This window comes from Echiichthys vipera, assembly GCF_963691815.1.
Source record: "Echiichthys vipera genome assembly, chromosome: 22".
Classification (NCBI taxonomy): domain Eukaryota; kingdom Metazoa; phylum Chordata; class Actinopteri; order Perciformes; family Trachinidae; genus Echiichthys; species Echiichthys vipera.
This window is the reverse complement of record NC_139847.1, coordinates 22,853,524-22,876,676: the sequence shown is the minus strand read 5'-3', so window position 1 is coordinate 22,876,676 and position 23,153 is coordinate 22,853,524. Positions and strand designations below refer to the sequence as shown.

Here is a 23,153-nt window from a genome sequence, read left to right as displayed (position 1 = left end):
CTTTGGCTGCAATAAGGGCTGGATATTCAGCATTTACATCAACTTTTACACTGCAACAGTCACACTGAAAACATCATATCTTTATGATCCATTTTATTGCTAAACAGAAAATACAAACTTGTCGAGAAAATGTTTGTCCCTCACCAGAAGGACTGCTTGGCTAGCTGGATGACATTGGCAGTGGTCTCAACGTCGATGTAGTCATAGTGCAGGGTGGCTGGGTCAGTGGTCGAACCAGTGTCAGCCAATAAAATCCCCAACCAGCGACCCATTTCCTCAGAGGACGAAGCCTGGAGGAAAAGTACAGAGTTACAAGAACTGGCTAAATTAAAGTTGAGATGAAGTACAAAGCCGGCTCTTGCATCTTTTAGTTCAGGACCTATATAGCTTTCTAATAAGAGTTCAGGGCAGTTTGTGTTTTATCATCATTAACTCTAACTTAAACATTGAGTCAGTTTTTCAAGGAACTACTGGTGTTTCAATTCATTGAAGGATTTGAAGTCCTGCTATTTGTAAAGGTCAACAATCAACGGAAATAGACTCAGCACTGGGGGGCAGAGATGCAGATAGAGAGGCAGCCAAGGGATGTGCAAGGCATTTTCAAGTAAGTAAGTGCTCTATGGGCGCACTCACACTGTCCATCCGTACCGCCTGCCCGTTTGTACTCACACTACCTGGGCCTCAGCGAATGCTTCTTGCCTGTCTATACGTCATCATACCGTAACACGTCACTCGCATTAATTGACGTCATCGCGATGCGTCGCTTTGTTTACAAATCTTTCCATAGACCTCAGAGTTTTTGTGCGTCTTGTCCAACTGTTTGTGAATATTTTCATCCGACCAAATCTGCAGTGAACACTCCACCTCCTCATCACACCAACGTGAACCTTTCGCCACCATTGTTTTAAATGTCTGCACATGGTCCGGCTTTCTTTTTTCTATGTCCGAACAGGCGCACATAAAATGGCGTCAGATCTGCCGTAGGCCTCGTGCTCGTACACGTGCGCACGCTCATGCTCGTACATGTACAAACGTGCTTTACAAAAGCCCAACTCCCCCAAACGGTCCGTGGTACGGTTGCACTCACACTGGTCAAACGAACTAGACTTTAGCCGTGAAACGTGTTTGGGCACGGTACGGATGGACAGTGTGAGTGCGCCCTATGTTAAGTTTTTCAATAGGTTTTCAATAGGTGACAGGTCGGGTGGAAATAGGACCCCAAGGCACCCAATCCTCTGGCTCAACCATCGACAATTGTCTGGTTGGAATAAAGTTTTTGTACAGTGTGCTGTTAAAAAGGTTCCTCACATTTAGACCGATTTACTTTGATTCCGAGGAACATAGAAAAAGAGGTGATAGTGGACAGTAATACACGGATTCCAGTTCATATTCTTGGCATTGCCGAGGCAGCAATTGCTCGGGGCGTCTTCCATGGTAGCCTTCATTTCTGGCTTCATCAAAGACAAATCTTTGAGACGCTGAGATTTCCATAGCTCTCGATTAGGCATTGATCTTTTTTATTGGAGAGCTGAGAAGTTGATGTAGTTGTCAACAATTATATCTTGTGCGAAAAGAGTAATTATACTGACTTTATTTTTAGTGTTGGGTTTGACATGTCCATCCAGAGCTCACGTGACCTCTGTATGATTGTGTTTTAATATATTCCCGGGCATTTCTACTTCATTTCATGGTTGACAGTGGCGTTTTAGTAGCTGGCTTTAAAAAAAGAAAATGCAACTCCTAATAGACCATTTAGATGTTAGAAGGATTCTTTGAACACAGCTCACCTCCAGTACAGCGACCTCCTGGCCATTACGAAGCACGCGAAAGGCAAAGGGGTGTTTTTGGTCGAGGCCGGGGCTGACCTCGCAGCCTCGGAGGGGAAGCGAGGCGATGTGGCTCTTCAGGTCTTCACGGTCCTTATGGAGGAGCAGCTGGTTGTCTTTTAGGCGGCACCAGCGCTCCCTCCAACGGTTATTGGACAACACGTTGAGGTAGCCTGTTGAGCAAAGCAAACACAGTCAGAAAAATCAAGCCATAACAAACTAAACTGGCTTTTTCATATGTTTTTACATTATTAGGGCATGACTCGGAAAGGACTTAGCCAGACGTATCTCTGTTCTTGGAGAATTACGGCACGCTACACATACATACAGTACATTAGGCTAGTGGCTAGCAGACTTTTCCTCTGCTCATAGTTAATCCCAACAGAACACCATGGTTACATTTCTAGTTAAACTAGTGTGACTGTAAATGACACTGAACTTAAATGGGAACACAGCACTGTGCACATGTCTTTTAGTTTGATTAAAGGTATTATTTTTTGGGGGGATTCTGTTGTTGTGCCGTTGGAAAACATACACAAATCTTTTGTTTAATATCTGAATCCCCAAACTGAAAACTGAATGCCTACCCAAAGAAGGAATATCCAAATGGTTTGTTTGCTGTAAAGGCATATAACAGTTGCTCTGAGTAGCCTCTCAAGGTACGTTTGCTTCCCCAAAAAGGTCTCTACTTGTGTCATTTTGAACAGAACTCTGGGACCCAAATCTTGTTCTTTGCCGTGGAGGACCCAAATTATTAAAACGCACTTGCTGTTATTACCAGTAACCACAGATAATTTTGTTGTACTTGTACAACGACAATAAAGACAATTCAATTCAGATATCTAACAATAAACCAGGCCCTCAGTTAAGGCTCATGGGGTCAAATCATGAAATCCACCAAATCTAAGAAAGAGAAACGACTAGAAGTAGAAATAAGTAGCATTAAATAAGTGATTCAAAGCAAAAGGATCCAACATGTCCTCTGGTCAGCTACAAAGGAACAGCTGGCAGAGTGTCTGACAAAAAAAGGAGCTTCTTTCCTGCTGCTTCTGAAAGTGCTGAAGGACGGAAAGTAGAAGCTTGAGGAATGACTACAGAAAAACAAACAAACAAAAGACTGTTAAAAATGTTACTTGTTGTTAGTGTTTGTAGAAAGAGAAATTACTTCTTACAGCATGTTATTTTTCAAAAGACACAGGGAGGGGAAATTGTTAAGTTAAATTTGTTGGCGCCTCTATTTTAGAATTTACGGTAAGCTTCGAGGGAGCGCTCAGTTATGACGTAGTTGTGTGCTAGGCAGGCTATTGCTGTGGTAGCCTCTAGTGATGTCCAAATGAAGCATCATGAAGCAGTAGTTGTATTTGTTGAGTCCACTAGATGAATCTCCTGGTTTAAAGGAAAGGGCTCAATGAATGGGGATTCAGTGTGTTTTCAACCCTTTGTTTTCTAGTGGAAATTGTTCATGAAGCTTCAATTTGGACGTCACTAGTAGCCATGCTGTAATGTTATGCTACTGAGAGCGATAATAAAACTGACAAGTTGAAAGAGAACAGTTATTGGAGATTAACACATCAGTAGGCACACTGGAAGGTAAGTTGGACAAGAAGCTTTGACTTGCGGGTCCACATGCCTGGTCACCAATCATGTACATTTTAGCTGGGATGTTAACTTTCTAATTATCATCCCAACATACAATAATGCCGCTTAGACGAGGGCTCAACTAGGGTTGAACCAGGGGATTGTGCGTTTGAAAAGGTTAACCCGTGCTGACTGAGACCCAGGTCAAAAGGTTCTTACCAGGATTGCTAAGAGAGACTCTAAGTGTGTACTATTATCTCCATTCATAAAATTAATTATATTGAAGACAGTCAAAACTCTTCAGTTGGGCTCTGACTCGTATCTAGTCATAGAAACACCTTTCACACATTCTACAAGCTAATTCATTTCAAGCATACTAATACCTTTAGGACAATGACTTTAATGTTTTCCTTTTTATGTAGCCGTCTGCGTTCTTGTTTTTATTTGCTTGCTGAGTCTTGCTAAGTCATGAGAAAGGTGCCCATTAATAAAATAAATTATTATTTTTATTATTATCCTTAATGTCCTTGTCTTACCACATGTGGGTACATCTTCTTCCGCTGACGAGGTCTGCTCATCTGTGGATGGCTTCTTCTTCCCCAGCCCAATGATTTTAGTGATCGTCTTCCCTGCTCCCTTGCCCACGGCCCCAGTCTTCTGCTCAGACTTTGAGTTCTTCTTCCCTTTTCCTGAAAGAGAGAGAGAGAGAGAGATGTTTAAATGATCCATGATATTCACTGCAGTGATATTACTGTAAGCATGGAAATGTTTATAAAATCCAAAACTGTTTCTAGAGCCGATCCGTTCATCCCTATGGGTATGAAAATTCCTATTTTTGATCATGTGTTTGGATTCTCACCTAAGTCCTTACAGTCGCTGTGTCCGTTCTCATGAGTCGCTTCTCCATCGGAGCTCGGTCTGTCACATGACACCTTCTGGCAGTTAGAATGATTATACAGAAGATGGAGAATGAATGCACAAGAAGGTACAAAGTGAACAACTGCCTAAATACATTGTATACTGTAAAAACCTTAAAGAGCATCTGCAACATGGTATAGATAAATAATTAGAAGGGGCTTGTGTTTGCCAAGTTGGGAGCAGTTTCACATTAAAGAGTGCGTCATTTTCCACTACTTAAAAGGATAGGCATCATGAACCGTTTTCATTATTTTCTACTCCACTAGATGGAGCTCTCTGTTCTAAAGTCTGTTGAAAAAACAGTGGGGTCTAGTGGGGTCAACAAATATAACTACTGGTTCGTGAAGCCTTGACTAAACATACATTTATAAGCAAGCACACATTTTCCCAGTTTTTTCCTTTCAGCTCCCACTTCAGCTTTTACTACCCGGTGTGATTGTGATCATTTATGCCAAGCATAGAGGCACTTATCGAGATGGAGGTATATTTCTGTGGTCTACTGCAATGGGATCCAATAAAGCCATCATTGATATGAGAGGAAGACAAGAGAAAAAAAAACAATTATTTAAATAAACAATCCTTCACTATGACACAAGCTACAAAATTGTGTTGGGATTTGATAGCATTTTATACATTTTGAATCTAGTATGGTAAATGGACTTATATACGTACTTATAAAGTAGCTTTCTAGTCTTCTGACTACTCAAGGCGCTTTTACACTGCTCCCACATTCACCCATTCACACAGACATTCATACTGATGGCAGAGGCTACCTGCCCATCAACTATTCTGATCATTCAAACTACATTCACACACCAATGCGCAGAACAGGGAGCAATTTGGGGTTCAGTGTTCCCGAGGACACTTTGACATGCGAACCGGAGGAGCCAGGGGGCTTTTTTCAAATGCCATTAAGTGGATGGCACTTGGATGACCCCCTGCTTGGGTATAAGTTTTGGTGTCATCCACAAAATCACTTCCTTTTCATCTTCTCACTTTGCAGGTTAACGCTTGTTACTGCGGAATCATTAGCTTTAGCTATACGTTCGGCTCGTCACTTGTAGCCTCGTGATCTCTAGATCGGAGTTGTGTATTGTTCGCCCTCCAGAGGCTGCGACAAGCTGTCCTTTGAGAAGGATCGGTGAGTACAGGCCGTTCGGCTTTTTGCCGGGACGGACGGATGCTTGGATCCTCGTTCGTCATTAAGAAAGAGGAACAAACTACCTTCATCTGGTAGGGTCGATTGGTTTGTTATATTATGCTAGCAGGAGTTAGCAAATGTTGATACAGTATCAGTGAAGTGAGTGCCCTCGCTCCCCTCCCCTGGCCCGTATCATCGTTTTCTTACTTTAGAACACGTGGAAACTGTATCTTAGTATCAGAACAGGTGGAAACTGTTTTCTAACTGGTGTTCAGTTGAGAATGATCCAGTGCACTGCTCTGTGCCTACCATTCTTAAGTTTTCGCAATCGCTCCTAGATGATCAGTGGTCTCCTTCTACACTGAGGGTGTATGTTGCTGCAATTTCATTGCAGCACGCCAGGATCGACAATGACACAGTGGGAAGCCACAGGTCGGAGTCCCTCTTCTGGAAAGGGGCAGTGAGATTACGCCTCCTAGCGCCCCTAGAGCTCCTGCATGGGACCTGCCCCTGATCTTGGACGCCCAATGCTTGCCACCTTTTGAACCGTTGGCACAGGCAGAGCTGAAGTCGTTGTCTTCCAAAACTGCCTTCCTACTGGCCATCACTTCGGCGAAGCGTGTAGGTGAGCTGCACGCCTTGTTTGTGAGCAATTAATGCTTGAGGTGGAACTCAGACGGCTCTGGCGTTACTTTGTGGCCAAACACGGCTTTTCTTCCTATGGTGCTGGTGTGCTCTGAGCTGCTGTGCCCGGTGCGGGCCCTTAGAGTCTTTGTACTGTAGACATGAGGCTGTCTGATCAGCAATTTATCTGTCACGGTGGACCTAGGAAAGGTCATGATGTGACCAAGCAACGCCTGTCCCACTGGATTGTGGACATCATAGCCTCGGCATATGAGTTGAGCCTCTCTTTACCATCTGGGGTGAAATGCCACTCTACTAGGAGTGTTTCAACATCATGGCCTGCCCTGAGAGGTGTGCCCTTGGAGGTCATATGTGCTGCGGCCTCATGGGCATCACCAAGCAAGTTCTCCAGATATTACAATGTGAATGCTGCCACCCCCCATCCATTGGGCATGGTTTTCCAACGGACTCCCTCCAACTCATCCGTATAGGTGGGTATCCGGTATTCCTTATGACTCTGTTGGTATGAGTCATCCAGTGTTAAGCACTGCCTCTGGCGGTCAGTAATGATGAAATAGAACGAAAGTTCTGAATGTAACTACGGTTCTATGACTCCTGGATAACCGCCAGAGAGCCAGGTCACTCTGAATCTCGTTAACTGCAAGAAGATTCTGTAGTGATCTTGTGGATGACACCGGAACTTATAGCCAAGCTGGGCGTCATCCAAGGTCACATGTGACTTTGTTGATATTAATACTCGACCTGCGCATGCGTGAGACAGAAGATATTCAGTGTTAAGCATAGCCTCTGACGGTCATCCAGGATTCAAAGAACCGTAGTTACATTCATAACTTTTGTTTTATAGACACGGTGATGTCATTAGACAGAAGGTCTGGACTGACAGTTTGGGGTCTTTTGAGGGTTTGTCACACCTGGGTGTGACCTGTTGAAGTACCTTTGGCAGTATCTTTGTCTGTGACCAGGTGGCCAAACAGGCTTCTGGGCCTTGTCTTTTCCTTTGTTTGATGAGGCTTAGGACTTCTCATAATCAAACTGGAAGTTCAAATTAATCCAGAAATGAACAATCATCTTTGGGATGAAAAAAGTACAAAAGCCTTTATTGAGATGGTTATTTCATGTTGCAAATAATACATTTGCAGCTGGGAAACAACCCACGCCGAGCAGCATAGCCATCGTGTCCCTACAAGATAATCACAGGCATCTGGTTATTGCAACCACCTGAGCAACGAGCCAATAAAGTCACAGGTAACAGATGCAAAATGTGACCTCCGGATGGTGGATATAATAACACTATGTAACAATCTACAATATTTTTGGCTACAGCATCAGACCACATACATAAAACAGGCTAAAGCTTATCCAGACAGTCCTTTTTGTAGTGATTCTCACGTATGTGCTATTTTCCCCTGTCCAATAGTGTATCCCCTTTTAAATTATAGGTGCTCTCTGGTTAAGGTAAGGGCATACAATTTGGTTCAGGTTAAGACAGAGGACATACAACACGGTGAAGCTCTGCGCTTGACCAGAGTAGTGAGCCACTGCAGAGCTTTGAAATGCTGTTCAAAGATGGCAGTGTGTTTTCCTACGCTGTGCCAGAAGTCAAAGCTCCGGAGAGAGACACGCCGCACCTGACAGCAGCAATGTGCTGCTCCACAGCTGCTCCGCCAGTCCCCACTTAGTTTCAATTTGACTGACCTTTACTTTAAACTTTACTTTGAATCAGAACAACAGCTCAACAAGCTAGCTAGCTGCTTGTCACAGAAATCTACCAATCACAGCACAATAGCGCTGCAATAAGGCATGCATCATAAAGAAGTGGAGGTGATTTAATCTAAACTGGGTTAGAAAAATCAGGACATTGACTCACCGCCTGACTTTGATGGCCTCAAACTTTGCAGGATAAAGTGTGTTTTTCTTGGCTCTGGCACTGGTGTTTAACTTTGTTCTACTATCGTTTCAGGGTATCCACAGCACTGTTTCTCTGGACTTGATTTCCTATTTCTGTGAGATGTCGCACAACGTCATCATCAGGATATCCTGGCTCATGAGGCATGGACTGAACTGAATTTTACAACACTGCACTGGTTTTCTTCAGTATCGACCTACTACCTCAGCTGCTCTTATATATTACCCCGACTCATGTGATATAAACGCACAATGGCCTTGCTCCTCAGTGTAGTGTGTTTCTAATCATTGTGTGGTCTTCGTGGAAGAATACGTAGAAGAAACATACGCGTTACTTGACAGCCTACTTACAGACTAACTTGATTTTTCTAGTTAACGTTACAGTGGCAGGTTAAGTTAGTTAAACAGCATAATACATCGACGGCATTAAAAGTAACCTGATAATTGTGGAACCTCAAAAAGACGTTTTCATCCATAAAAAAATCATGCTGTTATCTTGATTGTGATTGGTCAAAAGACTCCGGACGTCGCATCGAAGACAATCTCGACAGCTAGAGACTTCTATGTTGTCATGTTCTCACTCCAGTCTGTGGAAAATTATAATGTCCAATTCTTGTGAAAAAAGTAAATTGTAATGGCTATTTCAATAACCAAAAGGGGTGGGGGTGTACCAATTTTTTTTTTTATTAACGTAAGTTTCATGTGAATGTGCTTCTCTCAAGAGCTAACATGAAAAATCCTGAAGAATAATCTCTTATTGAGATATTGATTCATGAGCGGAATGTAGCATGGGCAAAAGCCAGGAGAGTCTTGACTCCGACTGGCTACTTTTCAGACAACAATGCATGCACAGTTGCAACTAGAAAAGCCAAACTGTGTTACTTGTGCTGCTGCCTGGCTCGGTCAGGACACTCTTAAAAAAGATATTTTTTATCTCAATGAGTCTTTTTCCTGGCTAAAAGGTTACGGTCACTTGTGGCTATGTGGACACAGAAAGCATGATATGTAGTTTAGTGAGTGATGTTGCCTCTCTGCTAAAACTGAAGATTTAGGCCTGGTAGATTTTTGGGCTATTGTAAAATGGATTACATGTTAACGATAACTAGCCACAGCTAATGCACAGTAATATGTAGCTGGCAATATTTGTAATTTTAAGAGACAATCAACTCCAGCTAAAAAAGAATAAGAAAAGTAAGAAGCCTGTACAGGAATATTCTGTGTTCACTGCAAAATTGGTAGGAAAGAAAAAGGATACAAGCTTACAGCACAGCACATCAGTGTATGGGTGTGTTTACCTTTTCTAGTTCGAGTTTGTGCAGTGGTGATCCAGATCCAGCTCCATCCAAGTCTACACCCCCATTAACACACACCTCTCTCATCACCTGGAAAACAGAAGGGCAAACAATCTAATGATGCTGCAGTTCACATTAAACAAATGGTAAGTCCCCACATACACAAACTCTGATCAGTGAGGGAAATCAATCTATACACTTCTGTGTCTAACTGGACTTGAGGGATGTTGGGTCCTAACAGTAATCAGTACACATGGGTGGATACCTAATTCAAAATCCTTAAATATTTCCTCACACCATTGCCACATAATTAAGATCATTGCTTCAGCATGGGAAGCATGCCTGGGTTAATTGACGCCACATGTACGGTGAACTCCCTCTACTGTCATATCACATTATGCTACTGAATGGGAGCCAAGGGATCTTAAGGCAATACAGACCATGCAGTTAAGTAACTGCAGAAGGTAGAGCATGTATGCATGTGGGGTAGGAATTGGTAGGGGGTGGGGGGCGTCTGCTACACGCATTAGACACCACAGAATTTTACAATTTCCAAGGAATCCTTATGCAATAAGGTCCAGTAAGGGTGAATGAGATCTGCAAGGCTCTGGATGGGGCGCCAGTGTGCAATACTGTGACTTCATTGGATGTGGCGACCAACCATCAGCTCTGCCAATTCTAGGCGTGTGATGTGACAGGCTTGTGTGTAGATGAGTAGTGGACAGCGGGAAATAAGATTTCAGTCAAGTGTGTGCAAGTCGGCTAATGCACTCTGAAACACACACACACACCCACACACACACACACACACACACACACACACACACACACACACACACACACACAAACTATCTCGCCATGCAGAGCTCCTAAGCTCATTGGTTTTGGCTTGGAGGGAGCATAATTGTTTTTTGCGGGGAAAATGACTGTGTTTCCATGGGTTTGGCTCAGAGACAAGCTCAGAGGCCAAGGAGTAAGGCAGACTCCAGCATCATGTCTATCTTCAACTGGAGAGCTATGTTGCCAGACTGGGGTGCTATGTAGGTCTGATGATGTACTACAAGTAAAACTTGAGGAGGTACTGGGACTGTGTGTGGTACTTTTGGATGCAGAAATACTATTTTCAATAGAAGAATATGCTGGTGATTGGCCAGACAGTGTTAGGTAATTATTAAAGGTTGAATATGTAGGATCTTTATTAAAAGCTATATTTAAAAATAATAATTATACACCATTCTGAGCATTACAGAATGAAAGTAGTGCTTTTCCCATAAAAAATATATTGTCTGAATTAATATTTGAAATTTTTTGACAGGTTTGACAATGACTTTCTGTCAAGTTCTGTTTACATTGTAGCAGCCAATAGTGTTCTCGCATTTTGGGTTGCCAGGATTGTCTGTTGTTGGGTAGCTAGTGTAGGCTTGCACTGGGTGAAATGGAGTTTACCAATCCTGCAGCTGCTCTGGAGCCTTATTGACGGGGGCGTTATTTGTTCCAGCAGCTGAGTGACCGGAGACGGGCAGAACCAGAGTCAATATAGGCCAAGCATTCACTCCACGGACTGAGAACGGTATTAAAACGCACGCCCAAATGACTACGTTTCTCCTTTATCGGTAAGCTAACTTTCATGTTTACTTAGCTGTAACGGCTAACGGTAACTGTCAGTCAAACTTGTCACAGTTCCTCTCTGCCTCACACTCTGCACCTGCTTCAATCTGTCAATCAGACACACCCCTCTCATCAAGCCAACTCCACTCACCTGTGCTCTCTGCTCTGGCTGCATTTAAATCCCAACTCCACACTCACTCACTGCCAGATTGTTCTCGATGCTTGCACCAGACTCTCCAGCGTTACTCTGCCTGATCTCCCGGTTTCGACCCAGCCTGCCTCTGACTATCCTGCCTGACCGATGTCCTGGAAACCACCTCAGCCTTCCGTCCCTGACCACGATCCTCGCCTGTCCCCTTCTGGATTCTGCCTGTCAGCTCCTGTGGCTAACTGGCGGTTACCTGGTTCAGCTCTTCAGAGTGAGTGTAACTCAAGTCTCCTCTGTGGCTACCTGCAGCGGCGTGACTCTGATTATTCCCTGCATCAAGCCAATAAAGTTTGTTACCAACGATACCTGCCTGTATTTGTGCTGCTATTGGGTCCCAACCAAACCCATTACAGTACAATCTGGCCATGAGTGTGGACCCAGCGCACAACCCGGATCCACTGGCTCGCCTAGACCGGGTGGAGACCCAGCTCCAGCACCAAGAGGTGATGTTAGCCTCCACCACGGCTAACATTCAGGTAGCAGCAGCTAACCAAGAGCAAGCGCTAGCCACGCTATCCGCCCAGGTTCAACAACTCACCATTACACTCGCCCAGTCCCTCCCTCTGCCAGCTCCCGCGAGTCATCCTCCTCCACCAGCTCCGGTATATCCTGGTCCCGTCCTTGAGCCTCGAGTGGGAGTCCCAGAACGCTACGCCGGGGATCCAGAGGGTTGCATCCATTTATCTCAAACTGTTCAATCCTCTTTGCTCTGCAACCTCACACCTTCGCCTCCGAGGAAGCAAGGGTGGCGTTCATGATAAATAACCTGACTGGTCGTGCTCGTCTGTGGGGAACAGCCGAGTGGGAACGCCACACACCTGCTTGCCTATCCTTCAACGCCTTCTCCACCGAGCTCCGCAAGGTGTTTGGTGTAGCATCCAGAGGTCCCGACGCTTCTGGGGGTCTTCTGGGTCTCAGACAGGGAGGCTGCTCGGTGACTGACTACGCCATTGACTTCCGCATCCGGGCTCGGCCGAGGGAGTGGAACCAGGCGGCTCAGGTGGACGCTTTCCTGCTTGGACTGGCCGACTACATCAAAAATGAGCTGGTGTCCTACGACCTTTCTACCTCTCTGGACAATATCATCGAGCTGGCTTCCTGTGTGGACAGACGGATTCAAGCCAGACACCGAGAGAGACGTCAGGGACGAGGGGAGGGGCTTCCGACTCCTCGTTCTCGTGCTCCTGCCAGGTCATTAACTCCGCTCCCCAGCACACTGAGGAGGGATTCTGAACCCCTGTCCAGTAAAAGGTCAGGCTCACCAGTGAGGAAGGAGGTCCTGGTGAGTCACACCTCTAAACCCTCCTTCGCTTCACGTCCCCTGTGCCAGGTTCAACTACTGCCACCCCAAAGCTCTCAGACTCTTGCCACACTCATAGACTCTGGTTCAGACGCTAACATCATCGATAACAACCTAGCACATCAGCTAGGCGTTGGTCGAATTCGCCTGCCAGTTCCTGCTCCCGCCAATGCTTTGGACGGTCACCTCCTGGGAACTGTCACCCACCAGACAGTGCCCATCCACATGCTCCTGTCTGGCAACCACCATGAGACTATCCAGTTCCATATCCTGCCCTCTCCTCGTCATCCACTCCTCCTGGGATTTCTTTGGCTCCGGCGTCATAATCCTCACATTGACTGGACCACGGGGGCGATCCTAGGTTGGAGCTCTACGTGTCATCAAGTCTGCCTTAAACAAGCCCCCGCTCCTCAGTCATCTACCTGCTCTAGCCCTGCTCCAGATATGTCGGGGGTCCCCGCTGAATACCTAGACTTCCGAGAGGTCTTCAGCAAAGCAAAGGCAACCTCTCTTCCCCCGCATAGACCCTACGACTGCGGCATCGACCTCCAGCCTGGTTCTGTTCCACCCAGGGGTCGCCTGTACTCTATATCCACCTCTGAGAGAGAAGCCATGGACACTTACATCAATGACTCCTTGGCCGCAGGCATCATCCGACCCTCATCATCTCCAGCAGGGGCGGGTTTCTCCTTTGTGGCTAAGAAGGACAAGACGCTCCGCCCCTGTATTGATTATCGAGGACTAAATGACATTACGGTGAAGAACCGTTATCCCCTGCCCCTCATCGCCTCAGCGTTCGAGCTCCTGGAGGGAGCCACCATCCTCACTAAGCTCGACCTACGCAATGCCTACCACCTGGTCCGGGTCCGAGAGGGAGACGAATGGAAGACGCCATTCAACACCCCTACCGGCCACTACAAGTACCTGGTGATGCCTTTTGGCCTCACAAATGCTTCTGCTGTCTTCCAGGCCCTGGTGAATGACGTACTCAGGGACATGCTCAATAAGTCTGTCTTCGTCTACCTCGAAGACATCCTGATCTTCTCCCGTTCCATAGACGAACACATCCACCATGTCCAGAGGGTTCTCCAATGCCTTCTGGAGAATTTTCTCTTTGTAAAGGCTGAAAAGTGTGAATTCCACGCTACGTCCGTCTCCTTCCTGGGGTACGTCATAGGGAAGGGGACCATCCAGATGGACTCTGCCAAGGTCTCTGCTGTCACCTCCTGGCCCACTCCAGACTCCCGTAAGCAGCTTCAACGATTTCTGGGCTTTGCCAACTTTTACCGGAGGTTCATCAGAGGGTACAGCACGGTGGCAGCCCTCTCACAGCCCTCACCTCCTCCAAGGTGCCCTTCCAGTGGTCTTCGGCCGCCAATTAGGCTTTCCGGTCCCTGAAGACACGTTTTACAACAGCCCCCATCCTCGTAATGCCTGACACCGAACGACAATTCGTGGTTGAGGTGGACGCCTCCGACGTGGGAGTAGGGGCTGTCCTATCTCAGAGGGCCGCCATCGACCAGAAGCTTCAGCCCTGTGCCTTCTTCTCCAGGCGGTTGACCCCGGCCGAAAGAAACTATGATATTGGTAACAGGGAGCTACTAGCAGTGAAGTTGGCTCTGGAGGAGTGGCGTCACTGGTTAGAGGGGACCAAACTGCCGTTCCTGGTGTGGACGGACCACAAGAACCTGGAGTACATCCAGTCAGCCAAGAGACTGAACTCCCGCCAGGCCCGGTGGTCTCTCTTCCTCACCAGATTCAACTTCTCCCTCTCATATCGGCCGGGGTCCCGCAACGTCAAACCTGATGCCTTGTCTCTGCAGTTTCAGGAGGAGGAGAAGGAGGCTCGAGAGCCTGAAACCATTCTCCCAGCTTCACGCCTCATCGCCACACTTACCTGGGAGGTGGAAGAGAGAGTCAGAGCTGCCATCCAGGACCAGCCTGGACCCAGTTCCTGTCCACCAGAACGTCTGTATTTTCCACCTGACCTCTGGTCCGAGGTCCTCCAGTGGGCTCACAGCTCCAACCTCAGCTGTCACCCTGGGATCCAGCGGACGAAGGAAGTGGTGCAGCGTCGCTTCTGGTGGTCCACTCTGGCTGAAGATACACGGAGCTTCGTCAACGCCTGCCCCATCTGCAACCAACATAAACCCACACTCCAAGCTCCTGCTGGTCTTCTGCACCCACTACCGATACCTCATCGTCCATGGTCACACATCTCCGTGGACTTCGTCACCGGTCTACCACCGTCCAACGGCAACACCACCATTGACGGTGGTGGACCGGTTCAGCAAGATGGCCCACTTTGTGCCCCTGCCCAAACTCCCTTCTGCCAAAGGGACTTCAAGACTGTTGCTTAAACATGTTGTCCGCCTCCATGGCATCCCAGTAGACGTGGTTTCTGATCGGGGCCCCCAGTTCGCCTCTGTTTTCTGGAGAGAATTTTGCTCACTCCTGGGGGCCACTGCCAGTCTCTCATCAGGATACCATCCCCAGTCTAACGGTCAGACGGAACGCAAAAATCAGGAGATGGAGACGGCACTCCGCTGCATGTCATCCCAATCCCCCTCATCTTGGTCCGAACAGCTCCTGTGGGTGGAATACTCGCACAACACCCTGACCAGTTCCGCCACAGGCCTCTCTCCCTTCCAGTGCGTCTATGGCTACCAACCACCTCTGTTCCCGACCCTGGAGAGAGAGACTTCTTGTCCGTCCGTCCAGGCCTTCATCCACCGCTGCCGCAGGACCTGGATCCGAGCTCGAGCTGCCCTCCTCAAAGCCGCTGGACGCTATGCCTCTGCCTCTAACCGCCACCGCTCCCAGGCTCCAGAATATCAGCTTGGTCAAAGGGTTTGGCTCTCCACCCGTGACCTTCCCCTGAGGGTGGAGTCAAAGAAGCTTCATTGGTCCCTTCGAGGTGATCAAGATCATCAATCCCGCAGCGGTGAGACTCAAACTCCCCAGATCTATGCGTGTTCATTCCACGTCTCCAGAATCAAACCGGTCCGAGAGAGTGCCCTGGTCCCCGCCATCCCACCTCCTCCACCTCCTCGTTTCATTGACGGAGGCCTCACCTACACAGTCCGTCGTCTCCTGCAGTCCCGCCGACGTGGGAGGGGCCTCCAATACCTGGTGGATTGGGAGGGATACGGCCCCGAGGAGAGATCCTGGGTTCCTGCCAGACACATATTGGATCGCCACCTTGTCAGGGACTTTCATCAGCGTCACCCCGTCACCCCAACAATTGGATGATGAGTCCGATAACCCACCCTCGGATGCAGATGACGCATTCCCTACAGTCAGGGATGAGGGGATGGAGGTGGACGTCTCTGCAGTTATTTTATGTTGTTGCAACTACGATCTTGAGACACTAGATGGCAGTGTTCTGCTCATTCTCCATATTCAACCTTTAATGTTAGGGCCTGGGCACTGACAGCCCTGGTTGTATGAGGCATTATTAGAATTGCTGTTTATTTTTATTTAATGGAGTAAATTGCCTGTTTGACATGCTAAAAGTGCAAATACTCAAAAGTTGGCACAATTTTCAGAGTTTTAAAAAAGGGGGGGATTACTGTAGTTCAGACTCCAACTGGGGGCCGCTCCCAAGCACATGCTCTACCCAGTGAGTTAGATGCCACCCCCAGTTGTGAAACTTGAAAGTTTAAAGTAGGCATATGTAACGCTGAGAGGTACAGAATAGCTTCTTGGAGGTAAACCCTAATCCCAACAGGAAGTCTTTTGCAATAAGAATTTTACATGGCATGGTAAAATTTACATGGTATTTGGCTTCCCTTTTGTACAGTGGGAGTAAATGGAGCCACGCTGCTGTGTGTTTTTTTTGTATGCTTTCTCAAGTCACACACTGATGCTGCAATATGCTGCTATTGTTTGATTCAGTGTAAAAAAAGCAAAGCCATCATAACTGCAGATCTTTACGGCAGTATTAAGGTATCTCTGTGTGAAAGAGGCTTGGGTTTCTGTCTCAGTGACATGGGGCTGCTATCAGAACCTGTGGTCCCAGTTTAGAAATCTTTAGTTGGACAGATATCATATTCTGCTCAGGGGATCAATATGTGGAACGCACATAACTTAAAGATTGATCAAGAGTGGAATCATCTAAAGTTGAAACAGATCTTAAAGGGGGATCAGTGATGTAGACATGAATGATCTAGTACTTGTCATTGAGTTTTTCTCTAATTCCAATACATTATTGTTTGTGTCTTGTGCTGTGCTGAATGTATTTTGTTGTTTATTTTTGTAGTAGTATCTTAAAAGGTCCACCGAGGGACAGGAATTATAAATTAGCTTAGGCAATTTAATGCTGTGGTAGGTTGTGTAGGATGGCCGTGCACATTCAGATTGCAGTGGACGATACAGTACACATTGGAACAGATAAGTCATGACTACACAAAAAATGAATATACAACTACACTAACAATGTACAAACAATGTAATATACAACTTACTTGAAAATAGAATTTAGGAAGGAAGATAAGACATAAGTCAGAGACAAAGAATAGCAGGTCATACCATAGCAGATACATAAGGTACAGTACAATACATGCAATTTGCAACTTCTCTACAACTACTGCTCTTTAAAATTTACCAATGATGTATCCTCCTCATTGAAAATTTAGGTTTCCTGATATTTGCCAATATGAAAACCTTTTTTACAGAACATACAATACAGAAAACGTTGCTTGGGGTAATTTAGAATTTATGTCATATAGCTATTTATTTATAATAATTTATTCTTTTAGTCAGAAGTTGATTGATACTGTAATCAGTTTTAGCGATTGTTTTCTCTGTGTTCATTCCTGGAATTGGTTGACACATTGCATGTATAATGTTGTTAAATATTCTTAAATAAAGTTAAATGTGTTGGAAAAGCTAGACACAAAGCTAGAGCAGAGAGCCAGAGAAGGCTGCAGGGTGGCGATAAAAAACACTCTTGAAAAGTAGAGGCCGAAGACGAGAGGATACATTGTAATGATTGGAAGTTATTACTATTAAGTATTAAAAGACAATATGTATGCTGTGTGTTTGTTTCAGAAGGTACTCTCACGCAGTGTGTGCAGAACTTCAGTTGAGCCTCTTGTGCAAAAAACTGCATCTAGTCATGGAGCAGCAAGACACAAACTTCCATGGATGTGTTTCTTTGAAGAAGAGAGTGGCTATCGCACTTTGGAAGCTTGCTACCTGCAGCAGCAACAGCAGTTGAGCCTGTGGTGGCATATTCTGGCCTCTCAATATAGCAAAGATCAAAATTAGAGAACAAATTATACATTTTTTATTCTTAAATACTGAACTAAAATTTTTTGTTGTTTAGAATTTTATAGAATATCTGCTGTGACTATACTACTACTGTACTAGATTTTTTTTTAAATAACCAAAGCACTTCCACAAAAACCTTTATTTTGTCAAAAATAATCTGGCACCTGGTGACAATTGACTTAATTGTTGGACACACCCAACACTGAAGCTGGAGTTGCTTGCCAGTTCAGTGCTGAACAGGGCAAGGAACTGTCTCGGCACATAGTGTCTCATCGTTTAAGACTTTTGGACTGAAAGCCAACTCTGCAGTGACCAAACCTCTCATCAGCAGAAATAATAAAAAGCCTAGACTGCAAACAGGTTAAGCATAAGAAGATAAGAATATTGAAAGAATGAAATGGCTAGCACAGAGTCCAGATCTAAACCCCATAGAGAATCTCTGGAAAATCTTTGGCAACAAAGTAATGGCTATAAAACCCACTACAGTTACTGAACTGTGGAAGAGACTGAAGAAGAATGGACCAAGATCAAACCAGAGCATTTAGAGACTTCCAGATGTGCTTCAGCCTCCAGGAGTGTATAACAGGATGGCAGCGGTTGGAAGTTGGCATCGCCATGGGGTGTTCCATCTCCCCAGTCCTTTTTGTAGCAGCTTTTGAGATCATCCTCCGCGGAGCCCGACAGACCGTAGGAGGAATAAAGCTGCAGACAGGGCAGAGGCTTCCACCACGCCGAAGCTACATGGACGATGTCACTGTGGTGCTGCAGACAGCTCCATGCACAAGGAGGTGCCTGAAGAGGCTGGATGAGCTGGTGACGTGGGCGCGGATGAAGATAAAACTCTCCAAGTCGAGAAGCCTCTCCTTGCAAAAAGGGACCAGGAACGACAATACCTTCTTTTCCGCAGGAGGTGAGCAGATCCCTCTACTGGCCAACCAGTCCATCAAAAGCCTAGGGAGGCAGTACGATGCAGATCTGTCGGATAGGCATGCAGGCAAGGCAGCACGGAAACAACTCTCGGGAGGCCTGGTGAGCATCGACAAGAGCCAGCTCCCCGGAAAGTACAAGTTGTGGTGCTATAACTTCACTTTGTACCAAAGGGTCATGTGGCCACTAAAGATGTGCGAGATTCCATCCTCGACAGCCAACGGGTTGGATATGCTAGCGAACTCTTATATCAGGAAATGGCTAGGCCTACCACGTTGCTTCTCCGACACAGGGTTGTTTGGGGCAACTTTGCTGCAACTTCCGATCCAGTCCATCACTCTGGGCAATAAGCAGGAGAAGGCCAGGTTGGTCCTGGAGCTGAAGGAATCCTCGGATCCTACCGTGAGGAATGCCCTCGTACCCACCCGAACAGGCCGGAAGTGGCAAGCCGGGCTAGAGGTTGCAAAGGCCATCGGCAGGCTCCAACACCAGGAGATAGTTGGCAGGGTGCAAGTATGGAGAACCGGGCTTGGCTTGGAGATTATCCATGTCTCTGGTCCAAGGCCACGAAGAGGGAACGCAAGGCAATGGTCGTGGAAGAGGTGTCAAGGGCAAACCAGGAGCAGTACACCATCAAAGCTGTCTCGCAAGGTCATCAAGGAAGGTGGACCACTTGGGAAGGCACCATCAAGAGTCCGATAAGCTGGGCCGACCTGTGGAAGATGCCACAAGCCAGACTCAGCTTTCTTCTCCGGGCAACCTATGACACCCTGCCATGCCGCAGAAACCTCCACCAGTGGTTTGGCAAGGAGGAGAGCTGTCCCCTGTGCAGTGCACCCAACGCCAGCCTACAGCACTTGTTGTCCGGCTGCAAGACCGTATTGAAGCAGGGCCGATACAGATGGTGACATGATCAAGTCCTGACAAGACTGGCCAAAGTCCTGGAGAACAGCAGACGAGAGGCCAACAACCAGCCCACACCCAAACAGCTACCTGTCAGGTTTGTGAGGCCAGGGGAAGGCAGAGGAAACACCAGCAGACGGGGCCCCCGGAATGTCCTCTCTAAGGCAAGGGACTGGAGCATGAGGGCTGACATCGGGGAGCAGCTGCAGTTCCCCCGGGAGATTACCACCACATCACTCCGGCCAGACATCGTACTGTGGTCCGTTGCTACCAGGTCGGCCATGCTTGTAGAGCTCACCACCCCCTGGGAGGAGGGAATCCAAGCCGCCTACGAGCGCAGAGCAGCCAAGTATGCAGACCTGGAGGCTGAGTGCAGAGAGGCAGACTGGTCCACTACCATCTACCCTGTGGGAGTAGGCTGTCGGGGCTTCGTCGGCACATCAACAACGAGGCTGCTTCGAGATGTGGGAACAACCGGGGCGAAACACCGAAGGGAAACCAAGGCCCTCGCTGAGGAAGCAGAGAAGGGGAGCTTCTGGCTGTGGCTGAGGAGAAGGGATAAGAACTGGGGGGCAAAGCAATGAGATGGGTCAGCTGCAGGGGGTGGCAGGGAGACGTCCCTGGTGTTCCGGGGTTAAAGAGAGCGAAACTCCAATGAGCGGTGGTCCCCGGCTGATGACCCTGCAGCTGACCCAAGGCACTGTAGGAGGCGCGTCAGGCATATTTGCCTAGCACAATCAATCAAATGTATGCGAACCACAACATTTACTCCATACATCACCATCTTCCCCCAACCTGTCTTTTCAGTCATACACTCGGCTGGCTTAACCCTAATGTCCGGCCCACCAGTACCCTGTCTCCATCCCACCTCGGATCAACAGATATCTCAACTGATCATGTCTTCCAGGTCTACAACTTGTCTACTCGATCCACTTCTTACCACATTGGTCAAGGCCTGCCTCCCCACACGCCTCACTCATCACGCAAATCATTCACTCCTCCCTGTCAAATGGTATTGTTCCCTCCCCACTCAAAACTTCTACACTAACACCTATACTAAAGAAACCTGGCCTAGACCCGAATGAATTCAATAAATACCGTTCTATCTGAAACCTCCCATTCATCTCAAATGTTCTTGAACGTACAGTAGCCTGCCAACTTCAGAAACAACTCTCACTCAAATAACAAATGACCTTTTCTTAGAAGCGGATTCTGGCCTACTCACCACACTTATACTCCTAGACCTCAGTGCTGCCTTCCACAAAATATCTCACACCATCCTCCCTGATCATTTGGCTGGCACTGGGGTCTTTGGCATCCCTCTCCAGTGGTTCCACTCTTACCTGTCTGACTGTTTGCAGTTCATCACAGGGGAAATTCCAGATCATCCCCCTCACCACTCCTTTGGTGTTCCACAAGGTTCTGTCCTCGGTCCCCTACTCTTCATCAGCCACATCCTCCCAGTTGGTAATATCTTCCGTCGTTTTGGTATCTTCCACCGTCATGCTGATGACACCCAAATCTTCATCACTACCAAACCGACACTACATTACCACCTACTGCCCTCATCGACTGCCTGCAAACCATCACAAACTGGATGTCAAACAACAAGCTCGAACTCAATGGAAATAAAAGTGAAATTCTTCTCATCGGTTCCAAATTATCATTCTCCGAATCCCACCCCCTCAGTATTCTCATCGACGGCTATCTGGTCCTCACTTCAACTAACAAAAGTTAAAGTCTTAGTGTTATTTTGGATAGTAACCTCTCTTTCTTGAAAAACAGTTAAAGTTCAATGTTTCATCGCAACTGGCTGTTCAAAGACATTCTTCCAAATGTGTAACTGTGTATGCATTATATGTATCTTGTTGTGATTTTGTTTATGTGGTTTCAGAAGTGCAAAGTCTCTGTCTAATTCCTGAAATATTCTGTGTTTTAATAATACTTCCCTTCACTCAGTAAGGTTATCTGTTAAAACTGCCTGTCTAAAGATTTTGGTTAAATTGGATATCAGAAAAGTTTAATAACGGAAAATCAACCAGAGATAGTTTAATCTTCCCTGTTAGAATGCTGTAATATAAAGCAGCTAATTCGCTCAGAACGCATATGGTTCGGTTAACCCAAGACCCCCCTTTTCGCTCCCCCGGGGGATAAAGAGTCTACACAGAGGTCTCTGCGCTTTCACTTCATCCTCTCTTCCCCTCTTCACTTCATCCTTACTTCATCTTCACCTCCTGCACTCTTCTCTCTTCTCCCCCTCTTCTGCGCTTCCTGCATTTTGTTTTCTTTTGTTCAACTTTGTTATCCAAAAGCTCGCAACAGACGTTACTTTATATTTTGTTTTCTTGTTAAAATATTTTCATTTTAATCTATTTTTATCGTGCAACTTTATAAGTTTTCTACGCTACGTTTTTGTCTTTTATAAGTATAGTAAAAGCCCTCTTTGCCTTTTTGTCCGGCCGACAAATTGCATCGAACTCGCGACTCCAGTCAACAGAACAGGTCAGAACCTTTTTTTTTGTCAACCAACAAACAACAGCCAGAGGCAAGGCACGTGCAGAGCTGCAGCCACCTGAAGAGCTGAGTCCAAGCCGGGACGGGAGCAGACAAGGCACGTGCAGAGCTGCAGCCACCTGAAGAGCTGAGTCCAAGCCGGGACGGGAGCAGACAAGCCCCGCTGAAACAACTACACAGCTGACCCAGTCTACAGATCAGAACTCAGGTCCGCCAAACACCGGGACTCGGACCTACGGAACCTGCATTGGTACTGTAAGATGCCAGGGCGACTGTAATATCAACGGCAAAGTAAGGTTGGCCTTTTACTACAACTCCTGGTAAAAAAACGTTGGTGGTAATAAGGTTCTGATCCGAGTTCTGTTGACAGGCTAATTAGAGCCAGTTTAAGTCCGCCAGTAATATTATAAATCAGCCCCATAGGTCTGAATCAATCTGTTCTTAAACTTTTTTTATATCCACATTTAACCCTCTTTCAATCCTCTATTCAGTGTTGCACTATTCTGTATTCTCCTTGCTAGGTAGTCCAATAAATGTTTATAACTTTACGTCGTTGTGAGGGTCTTCCCTTCTGTGCAGAAATTGATGGTCCCTGATAAGGCTGTGGTACGAACTAACGCGTTTGAGACAAGACTAATAAAATTTAAACAATCAATTACTTTAAGTTGCTAACAGGTATTAAACCTTCACCAAAGTTTAATAAACTTCCTGTCTTATTTTGGTGTGGTGCCCAACTTCGAGGTAAAATAAATCCTAAATTTTAACCAGTCGAGTTAATTCATATTTAATTCAGCGACAAATATATTCTAGCCATAATATGTGTAGGCTCACTCTCCTACATAGTATTCCTTGATATACTGGTGCTACCAATAAAGTGTACACATCTGTGTACTGACAGATGAAATAGAAAAATGATACAATCACATAAGTCACTAAATTATTTATTAAAACCAAAGTAGGATCCAATTTAAATCAGTGCAGCACAGCTAATTATACAAAATGTGTAAAATCCAAACTATATATTAAAAGTGTATGCAATGAAAATCCAAAATACACATATAACTAAATACATGTCTTAAGAGGGTCCAATCCTGTAGTAGGGGGGAATGGGTCA

General features: G+C 46.2%; 1 protein-coding gene across 2 annotated transcripts in view; it reads right to left on the bottom strand.

The window, feature by feature from the left end:
• afap1 (actin filament associated protein 1) overlaps nucleotides 1-23,153 on the bottom strand; it is a 150,466-nt gene that overhangs the window by 43,561 nt on the left and 83,752 nt on the right. For both annotated transcript variants that reach the window (XM_083937348.1, XM_083937349.1), the window contains exons 7-11: nucleotides 9,309-9,395; nucleotides 4,264-4,339; nucleotides 3,941-4,093; nucleotides 1,788-1,999; nucleotides 145-290 (exon numbers count right to left, since the gene is read on the bottom strand). In XM_083937348.1, the coding sequence (XP_083793474.1) occupies nucleotides 145-290; nucleotides 1,788-1,999; nucleotides 3,941-4,093; nucleotides 4,264-4,339; nucleotides 9,309-9,395 (674 nt within the window). The remainder of the gene's footprint in view (nucleotides 1-144; nucleotides 291-1,787; nucleotides 2,000-3,940; nucleotides 4,094-4,263; nucleotides 4,340-9,308; nucleotides 9,396-23,153) is intronic.